Below are 20,918 nucleotides of genomic sequence, written 5' to 3'. Positions count from 1 at the left end.
TGCGCATGTTGTTATTTATCGTTCAGTCTGTAACTCAGCAGCTTTTGGGACCCTCATCAGCTGCCTTTCCCACAGACCGGAGGATGAGCAGCAGGAACACGCCGGCGAGCGAGCGAGGTTAATGCTGAAGCGATCTGAAGCCCGGTCTGTGAATCACTGGCCTTCGGTGGAGGTCAACTGAGAGTGCGACCTGTTTGAGTTACATCCCTATATGAGCTTTTAACATATATGCTAATCTCCAACAGGGCTGCACCAATCCTGTGTTACATTTACAATATAATTAAATGTTGTTGTTTTTTAGCAGCTAATCGGCCATCTGATTGGTCCAAAGATGTTGCAGTTGTGATGTCACACCTGATACTAGGACATCCGTGAACCGAGGAAATGCTGTTTTAAATATTTTACTTTTAGCATAATTGCTATTTCTTGTGCTACATCATCTAGCTCCACCACAAGGATTGTGTTGCTAAGCAACAGCAGAAAGACAGTTCGCTAAACTAGCGGCTAGACCGGAAGCTTCATTAGCCACAAATTCAGCATAATGGCTAATACGGTTACCCGAAACCGTTATCAATTCTTCACTAAACTTTAACAAACAGTAAAAATGGATGTATTAGGAAAAGAAACACAACATATCTTTAATATATATTATTATTATTTGGGTCTCTCGCTCATTTTCAGTAAGTAACCTGGTCAGAGTGTACAGTAGTAGCAGGATCCATCTCAGGTCTTCTTCATCTTCTTGTAACTGAAAGCATGGAGCAATGTTCTAAACCTCCACAGAATATTCATTTGTAATGTTTTCTGTCGAATATCGGTATAATGACGATAACAATAAACTATATGATGATTTCTTACTGCTAGGTGACAGAACAGAGGGCACCGACGGTTCATCAGCGTGTTGGAGAAACGTCGCAGGAGAACAAAGACTAGGCTGTGAAGTCCAACAGCATCTCTATTATAGGATCATTGTAGTAGCTGTTATGCTGACGTTGTGGTTAATAAAACCTCAGGCTAGCCGTTAGCCCCTAAACAGACTCGCACTATAAAAGTAATTAAAGTCGAACTACTATTTTTTTAGATTTTCTTTTTAAAGAAGGGGTAAAATTGGTATCGGATTGGTGCATCCTTACTGATAAACTTGAGAATTAGAGAAACCCAATCCTTTTGTCAAGCCTCCACAGCGACCTCCGCCTCCGACCAGCTCAAGGCATCGTCTATGGGTCTCACACGTCCATGTGTCTGTCTCTCTGTCAGGGCGAGGAAGGTCTACTACCTTCCCATATCAATCTAAATCTGCACCCTGTTTGTGATGTCACAAGCTACATCTAAATGCATGTTGAGGTCCTTGGTGGATTAGATGTTTTTTTTAAAATTTTTTTATTTGGGTGTGTGTGTGGGGGGGGGTTTGGGTTGTGAGAGGAGGAGACACAAACACACGGACGCTCGTAAACCAACGAGTCACTTCGCTGGCTGTGGAAGACGTGGAGCAGAAGAGGCTACGTGGATGCTCAGGAGGAACCAATACTGCAACCAAATTTTATTTTATACCACAACGCTGTGGAAAGTCTATGCTGATTGGTCAGAAAAGTTTGATTAATTTTTTTTCCCCGTTAACAGCAGCAGTCTCCAGTGTCAGATTTTTCGTTACTATGAAAATGTCTTAAAGACGAAGGATTGGAGCTCTGTGGTTTATCCGTAACATCATATTCATTTCAGGAGTAAGACATTTATTTCTGCTGTAATGAAAGCAATAACAGGAAGCCACTCATTTTTATGGACATTCTATGTAACAATAAACAGATAAACAGATTAAAGGGATAAATCTTTGTAATCGTTGGCAAATCACTGTGGTACAAGAGGAATAAAACCCCTGCGACGTGCTCTGATGGGTAAATGCTACCAGCTTTAGGATCATGTGGCATCATGTTTTAATTCTTATTTTAGCTTCCTGAGTTTAGAAAGTTTAGCCATTCAGCTCAGAGGTCTTACCACCGCCAGCGGAGACATGGACGGTCCTCCAGTGGAGGTGGAGGTGATGATCAGAGCACAGAGCCTCAGGTTCTGAGAGATGACCTGAAGATCTGCTGGCTCCTGAGACGGAAGGAGGAGTGCAGAATGCAGCGATAATGCGACACACACACACACACACGGACATACAGACACACGGAGACGAGACAGGACAGCCAGACAGTGAGTGCAGGAACAGACAGACAGACAGCAGGCAAGAGCAGTGCTGCAGACAGAGGTATAGGAGAGCAGAGCAGAGCAGAGCAAAGCACAGGCAGTAACCAGCAATGGATACGCAGCCAGATTAATCTCATCAGTCTGAGCAGGAAAGGATGCTGCCACAGCGGGATTAGCGTTTTTCTTTTCTTTATTGGTGTTGGACAAGCATGGTTAGTGATTTGTCCCTCGATTAGAACAAATGGCACTCGGATCGCAGCAGGTCCCACTTGGTGGGAGAAATACGAAGCTCATTGCGTCGCATGCAAGGTCAAATACATGGGGCATCTTTGTTAATGCATCCTAGAGTGTGTTTCGTTATGATTTTGGTTGTTGTTGCATGGCTGTTTAAAACCTTTCTTGTTTTGTAGAACACCTTCGTTGCACAAGACTGGAGGTAAAAATATCTAACAGTTTAGAGCCTTAATAAATCTTAATCCAGTTTTCAGTATGAGGCCAAAAAATAAAATAAAATAAGCAACTAAGACTTTAGCAAATGAAGAATCAAATGAATTTTTAATCAGCCATGCCACAAATTGCGTGCCTCATTTGACAGATCTTTTCCCCCTATGCCAAGTGTGCAGAAGTCTGAGGAGGGCTGCGTGGGTGCCACAGCCAGTGACAACAAGCCGGTGTCTCATTCCCCTGAGCCGATAGCGGACGAGCAGGAGTCTGCCGAGGCCTGAGCCTTCCCCGAAGCAAACCACACACACGCAAGCACACACACACGCACACACACACACACGCAAACGGGATGGCCAGCAAAACCAACAGTACTCCGGAGTGAATTTAGATCACAGGGCGAATCACGGGCTTTATCGATTGCTTTGACACCGCCAGGATGATTGGAGGAAGAGGAATTTGGGAGGACAAGAGAAAATTTGGAGGAAACGGATGATCAAAAAATAAACAAAAACAAATTGGATTGTCGAATGAAATAGAAGATGGGAAAGAAAGAGAGAGAGAACACAAAGTGACAAGAAAACGAGGAAAACAATAAAACAGATGACTGATAGAGAGAGAGGAGGAAAACTGGAGAGGATTAGCTCTCTCTTTGTAGGGGAAAGAGAAACAGGAAAAGAAGAACACTAAAAAACCTGAACGGGAATGAACCGATAAGAACGGAGGAGGGGTGGGCGGACATGGGGTCCTCCTCTCTCCTTGGCGTCTCTACCTTTGGGTTTGGCGGGAGGGGGAGGGGCTTGCCCTGCCTTGGACGCAGTACTGTTGGCATTGGCCTCTGCGGGCAGCTGGAATGAGCTGGACAGAAAGATGCCGTCCGAGAGGGGGCGGGGCTTGCGCGCAGTGGGCGGCGGCAGAGGCTTTTGGGCAGGCAGAAGGTCGCCATAGGACTTCCGCGTAGCAGAGAGCTTAACCTGACCTGCTAAGCCTGCATCCTCCTCCTCCTCCTCCTCCTCTTCCTCGTCATTGTACGAGACAAACTTGGCAGTGTATAAGGTGTCGGGGGAGATGACCTGGGTTTTGAGGTACGAGGTGTTTCTCTGAGGCGGGGTCGGAGGAGGGTTGACGGCGGTGGTGGTGGTGGTGGTGTTAGTGGCAGGAGAGGGGGGCTGGTAGTCCCAGGGAAGAGGAGGTCTGTACAGACCAGGCTCGTCTGGCGTCAGCAGCTTGCGCTCGGCCTCCTCGTGCTGCCGGCGCCTCTCCGCCTCCAGGCGGGTGTAGTACTCCTCCTCCTGTCTCCTCTGAGGGGAATAGGGGAAGAGCCAGTTAGAGCCGCCTCAGCAAGCGTAACCAGCCTCTGCCTGCTCGTCAAACCTGCTCAATTTGCTCCTCTACTCTGCAAAATTTACAATTCTCCCTTAACGTGACGTTTTCTGGGTGTAAATACTCAGGCACTGGCATCTGCTGAGATCCGGCAAAGTCGAATCTGATTAGAGTTTTAACTAAACGAGACCCGAGTTACGCCTGACCTTTAAACCTTTCTCTTTTCTTTAACCTGGCCGAGTTTCCATGATCGGTCTTTCCACTTTATCGTGTTTAGTGTTCAGTGGAATGCAGCGTCAGCCCTAAACACTACTCCAATCCTTATAGGTGCTTATCATACATTTTTTTCAAGAGGTCATCAAAACCAGACTCCTCTCAATTACGTCAAACAATTATGGAAAAACGAGTTATCTTCTGAGTTTTTGTAGTGGTTGATGATAAAGGCGCTTGTACAACATGACCAGGGTGATGAACCTCCCAAGGTGCAACACAACCACCAGACACGGCAGTGCTATTAAACTTCGAACCTGGACGTTCAGATCGGTTTCTGAGTATAAACATATAGAGACCGGGATGTTAACCGGACTCAGATATGGTCTCTGATCTTTTACTAGAAAACTTGAACTCTGGATGATAAATATCTTCAGTTCTAACCCTTTGTTTGCTTGTGGGTCCACTAGGAGGCGCCAGAAAGACGACTAAGTACGAGTGCTTCTGCTGCTGCTAAAGCGTTTAGATGAACAGCGCTGGGTTTGACTGATGTGGGAAGACTTACGCGAGCGGTGTTTATGTCTCTAAGGATCTGGCTGCTATTTTGAGGTTTTTTTATACAGAAAAGGCTGCTCTGGTCTTTGTACATGGATGACTGTGTTAATGTGGTGTTCGGGGACGTCACTGATGACAGAATGGGGTGGCCGAATGGGACGGGATGTCTCTATAGCGATGTCGTGTGAAACGACGACGACGACGATGATGATGATGGTTTCCTGAGAAAACGCTGGGCTCTATAATAAAACCCGACATGTTTTTCTTTGGTGAGGACGAGTCACATCAGAAAACACAAGACATGGATCACATGCAACTGGACGCTAAAAGGCGAGCGCTAAATTTCCAGCGGTCTGAAGGTGACGCACACAGACACGGCCACACACGGAGATGAGGATCTCACTGAGCACGAGGGATGAACCATGGACCTTCAGACCGTTGGGGAATTTAACGGGCCGGTGAAACATTTCAGAAGCAGTCGAGACTGTGGATATGTAACATGGAGATGTTCCACAGACTGACCTAACAACCTTCTACATTCAGGCTGAAAATGTTCTAATATATCTGCTACGTTACTCTCACACTCTCGTGTGTAACAAAATGACAAGATAAGTCAGCGTTAATGCTGACAAACACACAACTCTATGTCTGGAAATCATGAACCAATATTGTTTTGTCGGGGATTTTTCTTTTTGCTCAAAATTAAAACATAATCCACCATTATTTTAGTCAATTAAAAAATACGTTTAAAAAACAAATAAAATTTGGTGAATTTGGTAAATTTGGTGTTTCTTACCACAAAAACCCCCCAAAAACATATAATTGTATTTGCTGACTGCAGAACAGTTTTTATTTTTAAAAAGGTCTTTTCTTTTTTTTATTTTAAGAAATTATTTTTACTCCCTTTAAGAATCTTAAAGCCCGCTCGTAAAATCTTCATGTTCTGAAATAACCATGTCAACGTCAGGACAGTTTTTTTGTGTGTGTGTGTGTGTGTGTTGTTTGTTGTGAAATGTTTTTGTGTGGAACTTTGTGTCTTGCCATTTTGGCCAGGATTCCCTGGTAGAAGAGCTTCTTTATCTTAATGATTATTCCTGGTTAAATAAAGGATAAATAAAAAATAAATAAAAAAACGTGGCCAAAGTGGTCGTCATGGCTACCGTCTGATGATGCAAACTACGCCGTGTTTGAATTCACCTGATTTCACACACGTTGCGTCATAGTCACGTCCAGTTAAATAACTTCTCATGGTACCAGAACGAATATCGAAGTCTTTTGGGGGAAAAATAAATAAATAAATAAATAACTAAACGGCTAGTCAGGATGGACAGTCACGACAGCCTGGGAATGGAAATGATGTCTTTAAAAGGACCACTGAAGTCGACAGCATATTTACCCCATAATCTGTTTAAAAATTTCATTTTTATATGTAGTTTGTAACGTTGCTAGCTAGATTATATAGTTTCCCTTGTGCATTGCTCACTTCTGCCCTACATAGTGTCCTATTTAGTGAACGATGGAGTGAGCGAGAGATCGAAGACGCTGCAGGTTTTGCTTGTGAAATGTAATGATTTGACGAATCGATTCGTCTCTCGTGTATAATATAGAACTGTAGCAAGCTTTAAAAGTCTACAGACACATAAGGTCTGATTACGAGGACGCTGGAAGAGATCTAGTGTGATGAAGGGGGTGTTTTTTGTTGAGCGCGACTCTCCGGGGCTCGAGCGCTCTCAGGTCACTCAGCCTGGTGTACCTTCTCCTCGGCTTCTCGTCTGGCTCGCTCCTCTTCTCTCCTCCGTCTCTCCTCTTCCTGTTTGGCTCGTTCTTCTGCCTCGCGCTTACGGATCTCCTCCAGCTGCTGCTTCCGTCGCCGTTCCTCGTCCTGAAGCTGACAAAGTTCACACACACACACACGATGTGAGAGCACTGCAGGGTCTGAATTTTACTCCTATTATGTATTAAGTATTAGATCCTAATAGTGGCCAGTTACAATATCTTAGGATGGTGCGTGTGCGTCATTTTAGTTTTATTCACAACATTAAGACGCAGTTGTGCCAAGCCTCAGTATTTGCGAATTTATTATTATTCATTCATTTTCTACCGCTTATCCGGACTTCTCGGGTCACAGGGAGCCTGTGCCTATCTCAGGCGTCATCGGGCATCAAGGCAGGATACACCCTGGACGGAGTGCCAACCCATCACAGGGCACACACACACTCTCATTCACTCACACACTACGGACAATTTTCCAGAGATGCCAATCAACCTACCATGCATGTCTTTGGACCGGGGGAGGAAACCGGAGTACCCGGAGGAAACCCCCGAGGTACGGGGAGAACATGCAAACTCCACACACACAAGGCGGAGGCGGGAATCGAACCCCCAACCCTGGAGGTGTGAGGCGAACGTGCTAACCGCTAAGCCAAAATTCCCCCTTTATTATTATATTATTATTTTTTACACAATTCGAATAAAATTTTTAGTTTCCATTAATTGGTAAGTTATTTAAACATGTAATCGAATTTTAATTTAAACTTTCCACTAATTATAATGCTCCGAAGTCTAGTTTTGCTTAATTCAAATTTGTAATTTTTTTGCCCCCTGGTATAAAATAAGAGATTTTTATATTTATACTGTGTTCGTGACGAGTTCCTGACTCACAACGTTGAGCTGTTTGCGGTTGGAGAATCTTATTTGGTTTCTGTTTAAAAAAAATAATAAAAAAAATCAGAAGGGAACAACAACAAAAACAACACCCTAATGTGGCTTTTAAAACAAGACGACCGGTAGAACACGACAGCATGGAGCTTGATTAAAATATCTCGTGCTAAATGATCCGGCGATCCTCCTCCTGTAATTAAGGATCTTAAAGCAGATCAAATACAAAAAGATGTTGAAAGGGATTTAAACTTTATATGTGTTAAATAAAGGCTAAGGCTGTTCAGATGGATTGTTTTTCCCTACTTAGTGGTTTCCACATACGCTGTGTCTCATCGTGTCTGTCACAAACCTTAAACCTTTTTTTTTTTTTTATGTATTTGTTTGGTGAAAAGCTACAAACTTGGGGCGTGTCCCAAATCGCATACTGATACACGGCTACATTGGGTATAATAAATAGAGTAAGCTTAGGAGGAAGTAATAAATACTTGGATGATGCGTTTATTCCAGTGTGGAATGTTGGACACTTCATGAACTCAAGGACCACAGCTTTGCATACGCAGAAGAACAAATGGGGCGGGGCTACAACATTTTCAAGATGGCCGACGAGCCATCTAACGGATGTATTGAATTAGCGCCGCATTACTCCATGACGTCATTCGCCATCGTCTGGGAAACAATCTGGTTAGCGTTCTGTTTGAGACAATACGACCCTCCTGACGCTAGATGCCGTAGTGTACGGTGTAGAAATCTATGGGTAATATGAGCGATTGGTACGTTCCAGACCCCAGATGACTCCATGTAGGTAGACGCTGGTTTGGCCAATCAAAAAATGGCGCCGGTGTAACCATGGCGATGTTACCATGTGAGCTCAGGACACGGCATGAAAGCTGCGCTCTAACTTGGATTGGAGTTGAAAAACGTAGAGATTTGAATGAGCACATCCCATGGTTTCTAATTGTAAAGTGCCACTACTAGGTTCCTTTAGCAGAAAACACACACACACACACACACACACACACACACACACACACACACACACACACACACACACACACACACACACACACACACACACACACACACACACACACACACACACACACACACCCACCCACCCACCCACCCACCCACCCACACACACATTTCACATGCACAGAAACACCGGCATGCCACTGAACCGGACATTTGTGACTCCTAACATGAACTTCACAGACATGCAAGAGCCAAACGTTCACACTCACTGATCACAAAAACAACAATCACGGTAAAATCTCACACAAGTAGACTTCGGAACGCAAAACCCTGGTGTGTAGGAGACAAAGGAAAAGATAGCACGGAACAGATGAGGAGCACAGCGGCATGGACAGAGCTGAGAGAAAAAGAGAGAGAGAGAGAGAGAGAGAGAGAGAGAGAGAGAGGTTTGACGCTGAGACCTGAGCATGCGGCCAGGCTTTCGCTGCAGGAGAGAGGGGGCCAGCAGATCATGCACCAACCAGCCCTCCCTTCTCACGTTCAACCACACTGAAACGAGAACTTCGGAAATCCACAGAGCTTCCCAAAATCCAGCTCTCTGCAAAATCCAGGAGCAGGTGTCTGTTCAATTTAGATCTAACTTGTGTCACTCAGCATCGTTAAAGTTCAATATTGACACAAAATCTAGTCTTGTATTAACTTTAATGAGTTCACATCCGGGGGAAAGGAACGACAGCGACGCACAGCCCAGGATGGATTCCCTGTGGAAGCTCCCCGTTCCCGCCTTAACCCTCGGCTAGAGAGGAGAGCGAAACCAAACCACCACAAAACCACGGGGAGAGAATGAGCGAGAGGAGACACAGGTGGAGTCGGAAAAACAGTGAGAGAGTTTCGTTAACAGCATAGAGAACATACCAAGTCTAGAACAGAGATTGCTGGGACAGCAGTCTGCTGCGAGGAGGAGGAAGAGGAGGAGGAGGAAGAAGAGAAGAGGGGAAGAAAGAAATCATCAAGAACAGCGCAGGAAGACGATAATAAGGCATGAGAAAGAACAAAGTTATAAGAACAAAAAGAAGAAGAAGAAGAGGAGGAGAAGGAGGAGATGGTGAAGTAAGGGGAAGAGAAGATAAAAGTGAGAACGCGCTGCCAGTGACATTCCTGTGCAGAGTGGGATTGATTAGCGCCTGAGGCTTGCTTCCTCTTCGCAAAAAAACATACGCTTGCACGAAACTGGCTCTGGTGAGGAATTTGCCCATCGTTCCCCATCATCTCCTGCTCAAACACGGGCAACGTTTCGTCTTCAAACTCCAGGAGCTGCTCTGAGTTCCTCTCTCTCGGCGCTCGGCTGACTATAAAAGGTAAAGCGGCTAACGCGGGCTCTCGACAGGAGGCGGGCTGAAAGAACATCCTGCTGTTCTTCAGTCTAATCACCACAGACAAGGAGATCACCTGGCATGTGATGGCACAAGTCTGAAGGCAGATGTTGCTCCTACTGTTCTGTAAAAGCAGCTCTGGCTCAAAGACAGGTTTATGATATAAAGGCTTTAATACGTTAGCGTTGCTATAGTAACAGCCGAGTCAGAGCGGACGCTTTACGTGATCTAAGACTATCGATAAACCGATGAAACAGTGGTGTTGTGCGACGCGCTGAGGGAAGTCTCCAAGGCAGACGACTTTGTTTCGGTCTTCGAGCTGCTTCTCTATAAAAACAGGACAAACTGCTGTGATGTCAGAAAAATAAAACACTTTCGCGGGAAAATGACGACCTTGTGACTTCATCACAACACAAACTGGTCACAGAGGACCTTCCTGGTGCAGTACGTACCCTAGTGTTTGATTTAGTCTCGTGTACATTTCAATATTTTTAAACTCTATAATTCGTCCATTTGGAATATTTCTAGACATTGAACTTTTTGGGAATTCATTCATTCATTCATTTTCTACCGCTTATCCGAACTACTCGGGTCACGGGGAGCCTGTGCCTATCTCAGGTGTCATCGGGCATCGAGGCAGGATACACCCTGGACGGATTGCCAACCCATCACAGGGCACACACACACACTCTCATTCACTCACACACTCACACACTACGGACAATTTTCCAGAGATGCCAATCAACCTACCATGCATGTCTTTGGACCGGGGGAGGAAACCGGAGGACCCGGAGGAAACCCCCGAGGCACGGGGAGAACATGCAAACTCCACACACACGAGGCGGAGGCCGGAATCGAACCCCCAACCCTGGAGGTGTGAGGCGAACGTGCTAACCGCTAAGCCACCGTGCCTTTTTGGGAATTAAATTTATTATAATCAACATCCGCCTGTAGATTTCTGATCATCACCGTGTTTGGAGAGTTAAAACACTTCTTGTCTTTAAATAAGGACGTTCCTGAAAAGTCTAGACAATACACCAGATTTCAGAAGAACTATCTGTACTGAGACTGACCATGCATGTCAGCACTGGTTAAGGCAGTCAGGATTAGAGACTTTAGACTCTGCATGATTCCAGTAATGAGACCTTTTAAGACTTCGGAGTTTTAAGGACAGTCTCTCGGGGACCTGTTACGGATCTTCGTTATGGAGAGTCCTGCTGATTTGGTCATGGTAGGTTGAGATGGATCAAGCACGGGGATCGGGTTGGGTCCCCGACGTCCTGCAGCCTCTATCACACCCCAACCCCCCTCTCGCTAGTGCGGCGGGAATCAGCAGCTCAGCATGGCAAAGCAATGACGTAAGCATGGTGCAGGTGCACATTGCAAAATTAAATAAATAAATGAATAAAACATTCGTCCTAACACTCAAACCTTGAGCTTAACTTAAGAAAAAAAAAATATTGAAAAGTTTATACTTCGTTTTGGTCTGGAATGCATTTGGTTCTATGTTACATGCATGAAAGTGCAAAAGCTGCAAGCTAACAATACGCTTGTTCTGTACGTACGTGCACACTGCGAGTGAGTGACACCAATCCCTTAGACTTTTGTTTAGGATTTTTATGTGTTTACAAATAAATCTTTAAAACATGAGGTCCGGTGTTAGACAGCTATGAGGGCTGCACAAATCAGAGCTGTATCCGTCTTTCCATCAGCCTGTCCTTCTTGTCTTTGTGTATAACCGTCTGCCTGTCCATTTGTCTGTCTGACCTTCTGCCTGTCTGTTCTTCTGTCTTTTTGTTCCTGTCCGGCCTTCAGTCCGTCGTTTGTCTGGCCGGCCTTCAGTCTGTCGTTTGTCTGTCCGGCCTTCAGTCTGTAGTTTCTCTAGCCGGCCTTGTCTGTCGTTTGTCTGTCCGGCCTTCAGTCTGTCGTTTGTCTGTCCGGCCTTCAGTCCGTCGTTTGTCTGGCCGGCCTTCAGTCTGTCGTTTGTCTGTCCGGCCTTCAGTCTGTAGTTTCTCTAGCCGGCCTTGTCTGTCGTTTGTCTGTCCGGCCTTCAGTCTGTCGTTTGTCTGTCCGGCCTTCAGTCTGTCGTTTGTCTGGCCGGCCTTCAGTCTGTCGTTTGTCTGGCCGGCCTTCAGTCTGTCGTTTGTCTGTCCGGCCTTCAGCCTGTCGTTTGTCTGTCCGGCCTTCAGTCTGTCGTTTGTCTGGCCGGCCTTCAGTCTGTCGTTTGTCTGGCCGGCCTTCAGTCTGTCGTTTGTCTGTCCGGCCTTCAGCCTGTCGTTTGTCTGTCCGGCCTTCAGTTTGTCTGTCTGACCTGCAGTCTTCTTGTTTGTCTGTCCGACCTTCAGTTTGTCTGTCTGACCTGCAGTCTTCTTGTTTGTCTGTCCGACCTTCAGTTTGTCTGTCTGACCTGCAGTCTTCTTGTTTGTCTGTCAGACCTTCAGTTTGTCTGTCTGACCTGCAGTCTTCTTGTTTGTCTGTCAGACCTTCAGTTTGTCTGTCTGACCTGCAGTCTTCTTGTTTGTCTGTCAGACCTTCAGTTTGTCTGTCTGACCTGCAGTCTTCTTGTTTGTCTGTGTCTGTTTTCTTTTCGTTTGTCTGTGTCTGTCTGTCTGTTCACCTGACTGTCCTTCGTTCACTTTATGACACATGAGAATGAATTATTCTGAATAATGCAGAAAAGATGGAAGATTTCAAGCACAGATTTGGCCTGCAGTGTGCACGTACCCTCACAATATACCATATTTCATTCAGCTCATCTCAAAATGGCGTCCACCACTAAACTGACTCTCTGCTCTGACAAATGTAACGGACATCTCGGTCCTACAGAGTCTCACCCGTACTCTCTTTTCTGCTTCCAGCCTCTGCATGATCAGCACCGTGTCAACGTCTTCGTCGTCCTCCTCCTCCTCATCCTCCTCACTCTGTTTGGATTCCTGCAGCCTTTTCTGGAACTGCCATTCCAGCATGAGTTTGCGCAGGCGGTCGCTCTCCTCGGCCGTGCGCTCCGGCTTGGATTGCAGCTCCTGGATCTCCTTGTCGAGCAGGTCGACGATGTGAAGCTGTTGCTGCTTTTCCAGCTTTTCCCGGGCATCCCTCTTCCATGGGTCTGGGGACAGGCTGTCAGCCGCAGACAGCTCCTCTTTGCTGATGGTGATGTACTGCAGGTCGCGCCTCTCGATGGTGCGTGGCTGCTGCTGGGGCTGCAGGTCCCGGATCACTGTGTCCTGAGGAGCGGGAGGAGGAGGAGCTCGAGGAAGAGTGGGTAGTTTCTCAGGGCGGGGAAGCTGCGGTTGCGGAGGCTGAGCCGGGGGCAAGTAAGGCTGGGGAATCTGTTGAGGTGGCGGTATCTGCTGGTGCTGGCTGTTGTTGTGCAGGACGTGCGGAGGCATAGCGGGGTTGCGAATCTGCCCCAGCTTCCTCTCTTGCTCCCTCCTTTTCCTGTCACGCTCCTCTTCCAGCCGTGCCTTCTCCTTCTCATACCAGCGCTGCTGCTCTTCCCGTTTCTTGCGGTCGGCCGCCGCCTGCTGCTGGCTGATGGAGGGAGGAGGGGGTAGGGGCAGGTCAGTCTGCGGATCGTAGTCGTAGTGCGATGGCGGAGGCGGAGGAGGAGGAGGAGGCAGGTCTGTACGAGAAGGCTGGGATACGCCCACCGGGCCGGGATGGGGAGCTCCGGGGGTCTTCCAGCGACCTGCGCCGCTCTTGTGGTTGCTCTGCGCTTTGCTGGAAGAGGAGGAGAAGTTGTTCAGGTGCTCCTGGCTGGAGGTGCTGGACTCCACAGAAGAGGAGATGTGATGGTTCCAGGGATCTCCACCACGCTGGTACTCTGCCTCATGCTGCTGCTGCTGCTGTAGGTGGAGCAGGTCGTCTTGACGTACTCGCTCGCCGGGGTATCTGGTGGGCACATCACACAGCTCTTCCTGAGAGCGTGCGCCCCGCTGACAGCAAAACACACACACAGTCCAAATTTCAATATAAGGCTCTTTCATTTATAGGAACAAACAGAAAAAAAATCAAAAGAACAAAAATAATCTACTATGGGCCAACGGACATTTTATTAGGAACATCTTTTCCAAGGTCTTTTTAAATAAGTCATGGGGAAGAGATGAAATGTATTCGACAATTTAATACCAAAAGTAATTAAAATAAATGAATAAAACATTTTAATAATCACAGCCTTATCTAGTCTTACAACCATAGTCATGTATATACTGTATATACACACACACACACACAGATTTTAACACACATGCTGGTTTTATGAAAACGTGAGCTTTGTAAAGCCTAAATATTACCTTTAAACAACCTCTATATACATTCTATACAGCTCATATAAAAGAGGGATGAAAGGAGACGAAGGTGAGGAGACTGCACTGGATTTATGGCCAGTTAAATAAAAAGTTAACCCTCTGTTCAGGGTTAAATAAAAAGTTAACCCTCTGGTCAGGGTTAAATAAAAAGTTAACCCTCTGTTCAGGGTTAAATAAAAAGTTAACCCTCTGGTTCAGGGTTAAATAAAAAGTTAACCCTCTGGTTCAGGGTTAAATAAAAAGTTAACCCTCTGGTTCAGGGTTAAATAAAAAGTTAACCCTCTGGTTCAGGGTTAAATAAAAAGTTAACCCTCTGGTCAGGGTTAAATAAAAAGTTAACCCTCTGTTCAAGGTTAAATAAAAGTAAAATCAAACAGAGTTTATAGGGAGATGGACTTTAGATAGTGACCCTCGAGTCTATAGAGAAAACACACAATAGAGTTAACTTCTTTGGTGTTACTTAAAAAAAAATTAAATAAATTGCTGTAATACGTAGCTGGATTTTAATGAAGTGGGTGTGGCCTAACGTCAAACTACATCTCTCAAGTTCCTATCCTTAGTCAATTACAGACGTGAGCTGGACTCATTCACTCATTCATTCATTAATTTTATACCGCTTATCCGAACCTCTCGGGTCACGGGGAGCCTGTGCCTATCTCAGGCGTCATTGGGCATCGAGGCAGGATACACCCTGGACGGAGTGCCAACTCATCACAGGGCACATACACACACTCATTCATTCACACACTCACACTACAGACAATTTTCCAGAGATGCCAATCAACCTACCATGCATGTCTTTGGACCGGGGGAGGAAACCGGAGTACCCGGAGGAAACCCCCGAGGCACGGGGAGAAATCCACACACACAAGGCGGAGGCGGGAATCGAACCCCCAACCCTGGAGGTGTGAGGCGAACGTGCTAACCACTAAGCCACCGTGCCCCCGTGAGCTGGACTGATATTTATAATTAAATTAAATTACTACAAATGCAACATATAGAAATGAGTGGTCTCTGTTTAACAAACTTCATATCTGACCGCGCAGTGTATTTTATTTTCTCTCAGTGCACAACTGTAGCTTCAGACGCTACCTGTTCATTCTAAATAACATGCTAGTATTCAGTTACAATCCTAATAAATATGGACTAACCTGCATAGCCATGTTGTTATGGAGATGCTCGTCCACTGGAGGATGAGGCTCAGGCTCGCCACCCTGCCAGACCTGCCCGGGTCCAGGCCCCATCCTGTCCTGAGATTTGGAAGCAGGGAAGGTGAAGTAGTCCCTGGGGTACGTCTGTGTGGGGATGGGATAAGCCTCTGGACGGGGCGGGGACGGCTCCTCCTAATAAGAACGACAGAGCGGTTTAGCACTGTTTACAAGCCAAGCTTTGAGGATGCAGCTCAGATCCAGATGGCGCCATGGGGAGAACCGACCGCATTTAATGAAAACGGAGCGCTTCCTGTAGTGTTTCAGTTACGGAGCGACTAATGGCTGCTCAGCTCTGAAAAACCTGTGTGTGTGTGTGTGTGTGTGTGTGTTTAAAACAGACCCCAGCCAGAGCTAGTTAGTTAATCAGACACAGTGGTTGGAAACTTGATTAGAATTAAACACCACAGCGCAGATTTCGATGCCCTTGGGTCTAAAACGGCTTCCTAGAAACAGACGAGTCAAATAACGCAAGGATTTTCACATTCCTGACGCCGTGATTAAAAACAGACGGACGATCGCAGGCGCGAGCGTGACAGCTCCAGTGAAAGTTCTCTCAGCAGCACGTTTAACGCATCACCGAACATAAAAGAAGAACCATAAAAACCCAGAGTCTTTGTAGCATGTTAAATGGTTTAAACATGTTTCACAACGGCAGGGAAAATGCTCCTCAAACTCTAAGTGTTTAAAATAAATAAATAAATAAATAAATAAATAAATAAATAAATAAATAGAAAAGTGCCCATGATACAAGCACTCTTCGGACGGCACTAGTTTTACGTGGGGACGTGGAGTAATGCAATTTTACCTCAGGACGTCTGTAATATTAATTGGCCAATTCGCATGGGACAAGACATCTCAGTAAAACTAGCAGAAGTGGGAGGGGTAACAGAGTACCACAGGGTTACCACAGTAACCTCCTTGTCGTCATGTGCGTATGACGTTGCTTCCTGTTTCATTCGCCTCCATGCATGCAAAACAGGAAATGACGGAATTTTACCGTACATATTTACAGCGGGTCTTTTCAGACGGGATTAGTATTACCTGAGGTAATTTTTCCGGACCTTTTTACAGAAGGTAGAAGTCGCCGTAATCTTTACTGACCTTGTCCGTAATGATTACCGAGATGGCGCATTCGGACGGGACTAAAATCACAGAGAAGCTCTGGTAATAATTACTTTACCCCCACGTAAAACTAGTCCCGTCCGAATAGGGCTATAGAGACATAAACTTTAGCTAAAGTGAATGTGTTTTTTCTTTATTGAGTCGGTTTTGCAATTCTGAACCATGTTTTATCAACGCAATCATCAAATCATTTTACTTTCATAAAAAGGAATTCCTAATAAAAAAATTATCTAAGGAGAAATTGGTCCATGTCATGTCTTAACATCAGCTGCTCACGTCAAAATGTCATTACATTTCCATTGCATCCAAAACACATGTCAGTGAAATCAGATCTAGGTTTGCATGTAGGTTCTCTGTGCTACATCACCCACTGCTCATTTGCATACTGGATACGATTGGTCAGTTTTGTGACCTCAGAAACGAAACAGGGAATAGGTTTTATCCGGGGAAGTACGGATGAAAACGAGCGAACGAATCCGGTTTACGAGTGAATAAAATGGTGTTAAAGGTGTTCACTCACATCAGGACACAGGTTGCCCGTGGAAACGGAGGTGATTTTTCCCGGCGCTCCGGGGTACACGGGCTTTCCTCCTGGACTCTGGGCTTGATCTACAAAACATTCAGAAAAAAAAATAATGTAAATACAGATGAGAGAGAAAAGGTCTGCCTCTGCTATGGCTTTGAAAATATAAGGACGACGTGGTGAGTGTGTGAACGAGATATGTGAAACAGAGATGTTTTTGTGTTCTATAAAGATGTCGGAATACAGTGACATCATCTAAGAGTCGAATGCTCGTCTTTTCGTTTTGTTACTCACTGGCCACGTTGGGGCTGGAGCGGTGATCTGCTCGGTTCTTCAGCAGTCTCTCGTCCCTCTTCTGCTCGGGGTACGAGTCCCAGTTCCCCTGTGGGCTCTCCGGAGAACCGTTCTGCACCGAGTTGTTGTAGAGCTCGAAGCCTTCGCTCTTCGGTCTGGTTTTGCCTTTGTCCATACGACCCCGGTCTGAGGCTGAGGGGTTAAACAGAGGTGTAAAGATCTCAAAAAAATAAAATCAAATAAATAAATAGATATGAAGATAAAATAATGAATTAAATAAACAAATACATTTTCAAATCATCTTTATTTCACTGGATAAACAAGAGCATTCATTTAATTCTGATGTGTTTGTGTGTCCAATATAAATGTTTTTAATCTCACTTCAGCTATATTCAGATTATTTGTATGTCCTCGATACAGCATTCTATCATATTTACTCAAGACCGAGATAAAGCCATAATCAGCTTTAAACAAAAATCTAAATCATTTAATACATCAGAATAATAATTAATCATTTATTAGAATTGATGTTACATCCACTCTGAAACCACATAGAGAGCGAATTAACTGTTATTTATCAATAAAAGATGATGTGAGACTCACACACACACACACACACACACACACACACACACACACTCTCCCAGTCCCCTCACACAATAAGAGTGATTGTATTTGTATATGATGGAGGGGTTAAAGCTGTACTCCTCTTACCCCGCTGCATCATGGGAGACGGCTGGTTGAGCAGCGTGGCCAGGCCGTGGTAAATGGCGCCTTGCTTGGCCACCTCCAGAGTCACCACCGAGCCGGTCCGAGTCATCAGCTCTGCCGCCCTGACGCCAGACACACAGACATCTCAGAACCAAACACTCTATAAACACCGTGTCTGAGAGAGCGAGGAAGTGTGTGTGTGTGTGTGTGTGTGTGTGTGTGTGTGTGTGTGTGTGTGTGAGTGAGTGAGAGACAGAGAGCAAGAGAGAGAGATCTCCCAGGACAGAGAGATGCCAAAAGGGGGGGGGGGGGTGAGAGAGACAGTAGGAGAAAGAGATTAGTAGAGAGAGAGAGAGAGAGAGAGAGAGAGCGAGTAGAAGAGAGAGAGAGAGTGAGAGAGTAGGAGAAAGAGAGAGAGCGTGAGTAGGAGAGAGAGAGAGAGAGCGCGAGTAGGAGAGAGAGAGAGAGAGAGTAGGAGAAAGAGAGAGAGAGAGTAGGAGAGAGCGAGAGAGCAAGAGACAGAAAGAAAGAGAGTGAGAGAGTAGGAGAAAGAGAGAGAGAGAGTAGGAGAGAGTGAGAGAGCAAGAGACAGAAAGAGAGAGAGAGTGAGAGAGTAGGAGAAAGACAGAGAGAGTAGGAGAGAGAGAGTGCGAGTAGGAGAGAGAGAGAGAGTGAGAGACAGAAAGAGAGCGAGAAACAGAAAGAGAGAGAGTAGGAGAGAGAGAAAGAGAGACAGTAGGAGAAAGAGAAAGAAGGAGAGTGAGAGAGCGAAAGACAAAGAGAGAAAGAGTAGGAGAGAGAGAGACAGTAGGAGAAAGAGAAAGGAGAGAGAGAGAGAGAGAGACAGAAAAAGAGAGAGAGTAGGAGAGAGAGAGAAAGAGAGACAGTAGGAGAAAGTAGGAGAGAGAGAGCAAGTAGAAGAGAGAGAGAGAGCGAGAGACAGAAAGAGAGAGTAGGAGAGAGAGAGCGAGATACAGAAAGACAGAGAGCGAGAGACAGAAAGAGAGAGTAGGAGAGAGAGAGAGCGAGATACAGAAAGAGAGAGAGATACAGAAAGAGAGAGTAGGAGAGAGAGAGAGCGAGATACAGAAAGAGAGAGAGATACAGAAAGAGAGAGAGAAAGAGAGAGATCCCAAAATCCCAGGAGAGATCATTTCTGAAAGATCCCATACTTTATGTCTACGTCTGAAAAGCGACAGATGAAACCAGGCTGGCGTCGAGTGTCACATTCCTCAGATTTATAACTTCAAACACAATTAGAACGGCGTAAACAGCATCTGCTTCGAATCTGACCGCACGCCTCCGCTTAAAAGTGCCATTTAGTTGTGCGTTTTGTTCTTTGCTCCGTCCATAATTACAACTGTCACAGAACCAAACTAGATTTTATTGACAGAGAAATGAGTATTTGAGTGAAGTGAACAGCTCTGGTTCGGAAAAGTCCGCAGAAATCCGTGAACGGCGGCGCTGAAGCTCGGCGGCTGACAGCGTTAAGCTTGTGATGAAGTTTTAGTTCAGGAAAGAGTTCACTGAGAAAGCTCACGTGGGTCTGCCTTCTTTATAGGCACGTTATAGTGCAATGCTGCCGAATTCTCCATTCTGATTGGTCACCTTCTGTCGTCACAGCTACACTGGTTTCTATGGCAACAGCATGAACTGAGATTTGCATAAAGGATGCTTCGCTGAAAAATACGGATGTGACTACGGAGATTGTTCGTATGATATGGTGACGTTTATATATATATATATATATATATATATATATATATATATATATATATATATATATATAAATATAAATAATTTTTCTTTTTGAAACCAACTTTAATAAATTCGATATTGTACTCGGTGTCAACAGCATGATATCACTCGCTCCAGATGTCGGACATCACTCATTTCCCCCCAGAGGAAAAAAATAATGGAGTTCTCTTCTTTTTTTTTCTCGTGTCATTGTTGCTCATTAAACGTCTTTGTCATGTTTCACTCCACAGTGGTGTTAATATGAGGATCATATGAAACTAGACACTCGGGACTTTAAGTGTTTCATCGGTATTTCTGTTTTTCTCCTAGTCTACTCTTTTATATTCGTAGAAAAATTCCAAAAAACCCTCTTTGTATCATTCACTCATTTTCTACCGCTTATCCGAACTTCTTGGGTCACGGGGAGCCTGTGCCTATCTCAGGTGTCATCGGGCATCGAGGCAGGATACACCCTGGACGGAGTGCCAACCCATCGCAGGGCACACACACACTCTCATTCACTCACACACTCACACACTACGGACAATTTTCCAGAGATGCCAATCAACCCGGTGGAAACCCCCGAGGCACGGGGAGAACATGCAAACTCCACACACACAAGGCGGAGGCGGGAATCGAACCCCCGACCCTGGAGGTGTGAGGTGAACGTTCTAACCACCAAGCCAACGTGCCCCCCCCCACCGCTTTGTATCTTCAGAGTAAATGCTGATATATCTTTATACTGACTGAAAATTCTAATCAGTTTCTATTCTGCTTAAGGGACAAAACACTAAAGGTTAGGAAGTTACCTCTCCTGAGAGAGTCCGACTAGACTTCTCCCATCCACGCTGAGCAACTGATCTCCGGCAGCCAGACGACCGTCCTGAAAAAAAACCACACACACAGTTATTAACCTACATGACTTAAGCCCATCATTGCATGCACTGACCTCATGCTTTGTATATTTATGTCCTCACCATGTCTGCAGCTCCTCCTTTGACAACAGACTTGACGTAAATCCCAAGTTTCTCCTGTCCAGCACCCTATTAACACACACAAACACACACACACACGATATTAAAAAGGAAGACGAGGAATTTCCCCCACATTCCCGTTTCCATAAATGCTTCCAGTGTTAAACGCAACACGCCCTAAGCCAAGGAGACACAGCAGAACGACACGAGGAGCCTGAATGACTGAAAGGAGAAAGAAGGACCCTAACAGTCTGCTGGTGGAAATGTAACACTAGATGAGAGAGAGATCCATTTCCAGCAGATGAAAGCCGGCTTTG

The 20,918-nt window shown here is 45.5% G+C and overlaps 1 protein-coding gene across 21 annotated transcripts in view; it reads right to left on the bottom strand.

The window, feature by feature from the left end:
- afdna (afadin, adherens junction formation factor a) overlaps positions 1-20,918 on the bottom strand; it is a 117,879-nt gene that overhangs the window by 2,347 nt on the left and 94,614 nt on the right. For 6 of the 21 annotated variants that reach the window (XM_047801633.1, XM_047801634.1, XM_047801636.1 and 3 more), the window contains 10 exons: positions 20,605-20,670; positions 20,437-20,510; positions 17,894-18,012; positions 17,180-17,371; positions 16,883-16,971; positions 15,181-15,372; positions 12,557-13,657; positions 9,265-9,300; positions 6,470-6,604; positions 3,401-3,929 (listed from right to left, as the gene is read on the bottom strand). In XM_047801633.1, coding sequence (XP_047657589.1) covers positions 3,401-3,929; positions 6,470-6,604; positions 9,265-9,300; positions 12,557-13,657; positions 15,181-15,372; positions 16,883-16,971; positions 17,180-17,371; positions 17,894-18,012; positions 20,437-20,510; positions 20,605-20,670 — 2,533 coding nt within the window. The remainder of the gene's footprint in view (positions 1-3,400; positions 3,930-6,469; positions 6,605-9,264; positions 9,301-12,556; positions 13,658-15,180; positions 15,373-16,882; positions 16,972-17,179; positions 17,372-17,893; positions 18,013-20,436; positions 20,511-20,604; positions 20,671-20,918) is intronic. The other 15 variants (XM_047801643.1, XM_047801651.1, XM_047801649.1 and 12 more) reach the window with 10 other exon arrangements.

The sequence above is a fragment of the Tachysurus fulvidraco genome, chromosome 16 (assembly GCF_022655615.1).
Source record: "Tachysurus fulvidraco isolate hzauxx_2018 chromosome 16, HZAU_PFXX_2.0, whole genome shotgun sequence".
In the NCBI taxonomy this organism is placed as follows: domain Eukaryota; kingdom Metazoa; phylum Chordata; class Actinopteri; order Siluriformes; family Bagridae; genus Tachysurus; species Tachysurus fulvidraco.
Note: the sequence above shows the minus strand (reverse complement) of the source record. Positions and strands in the feature narration are given on the sequence as shown.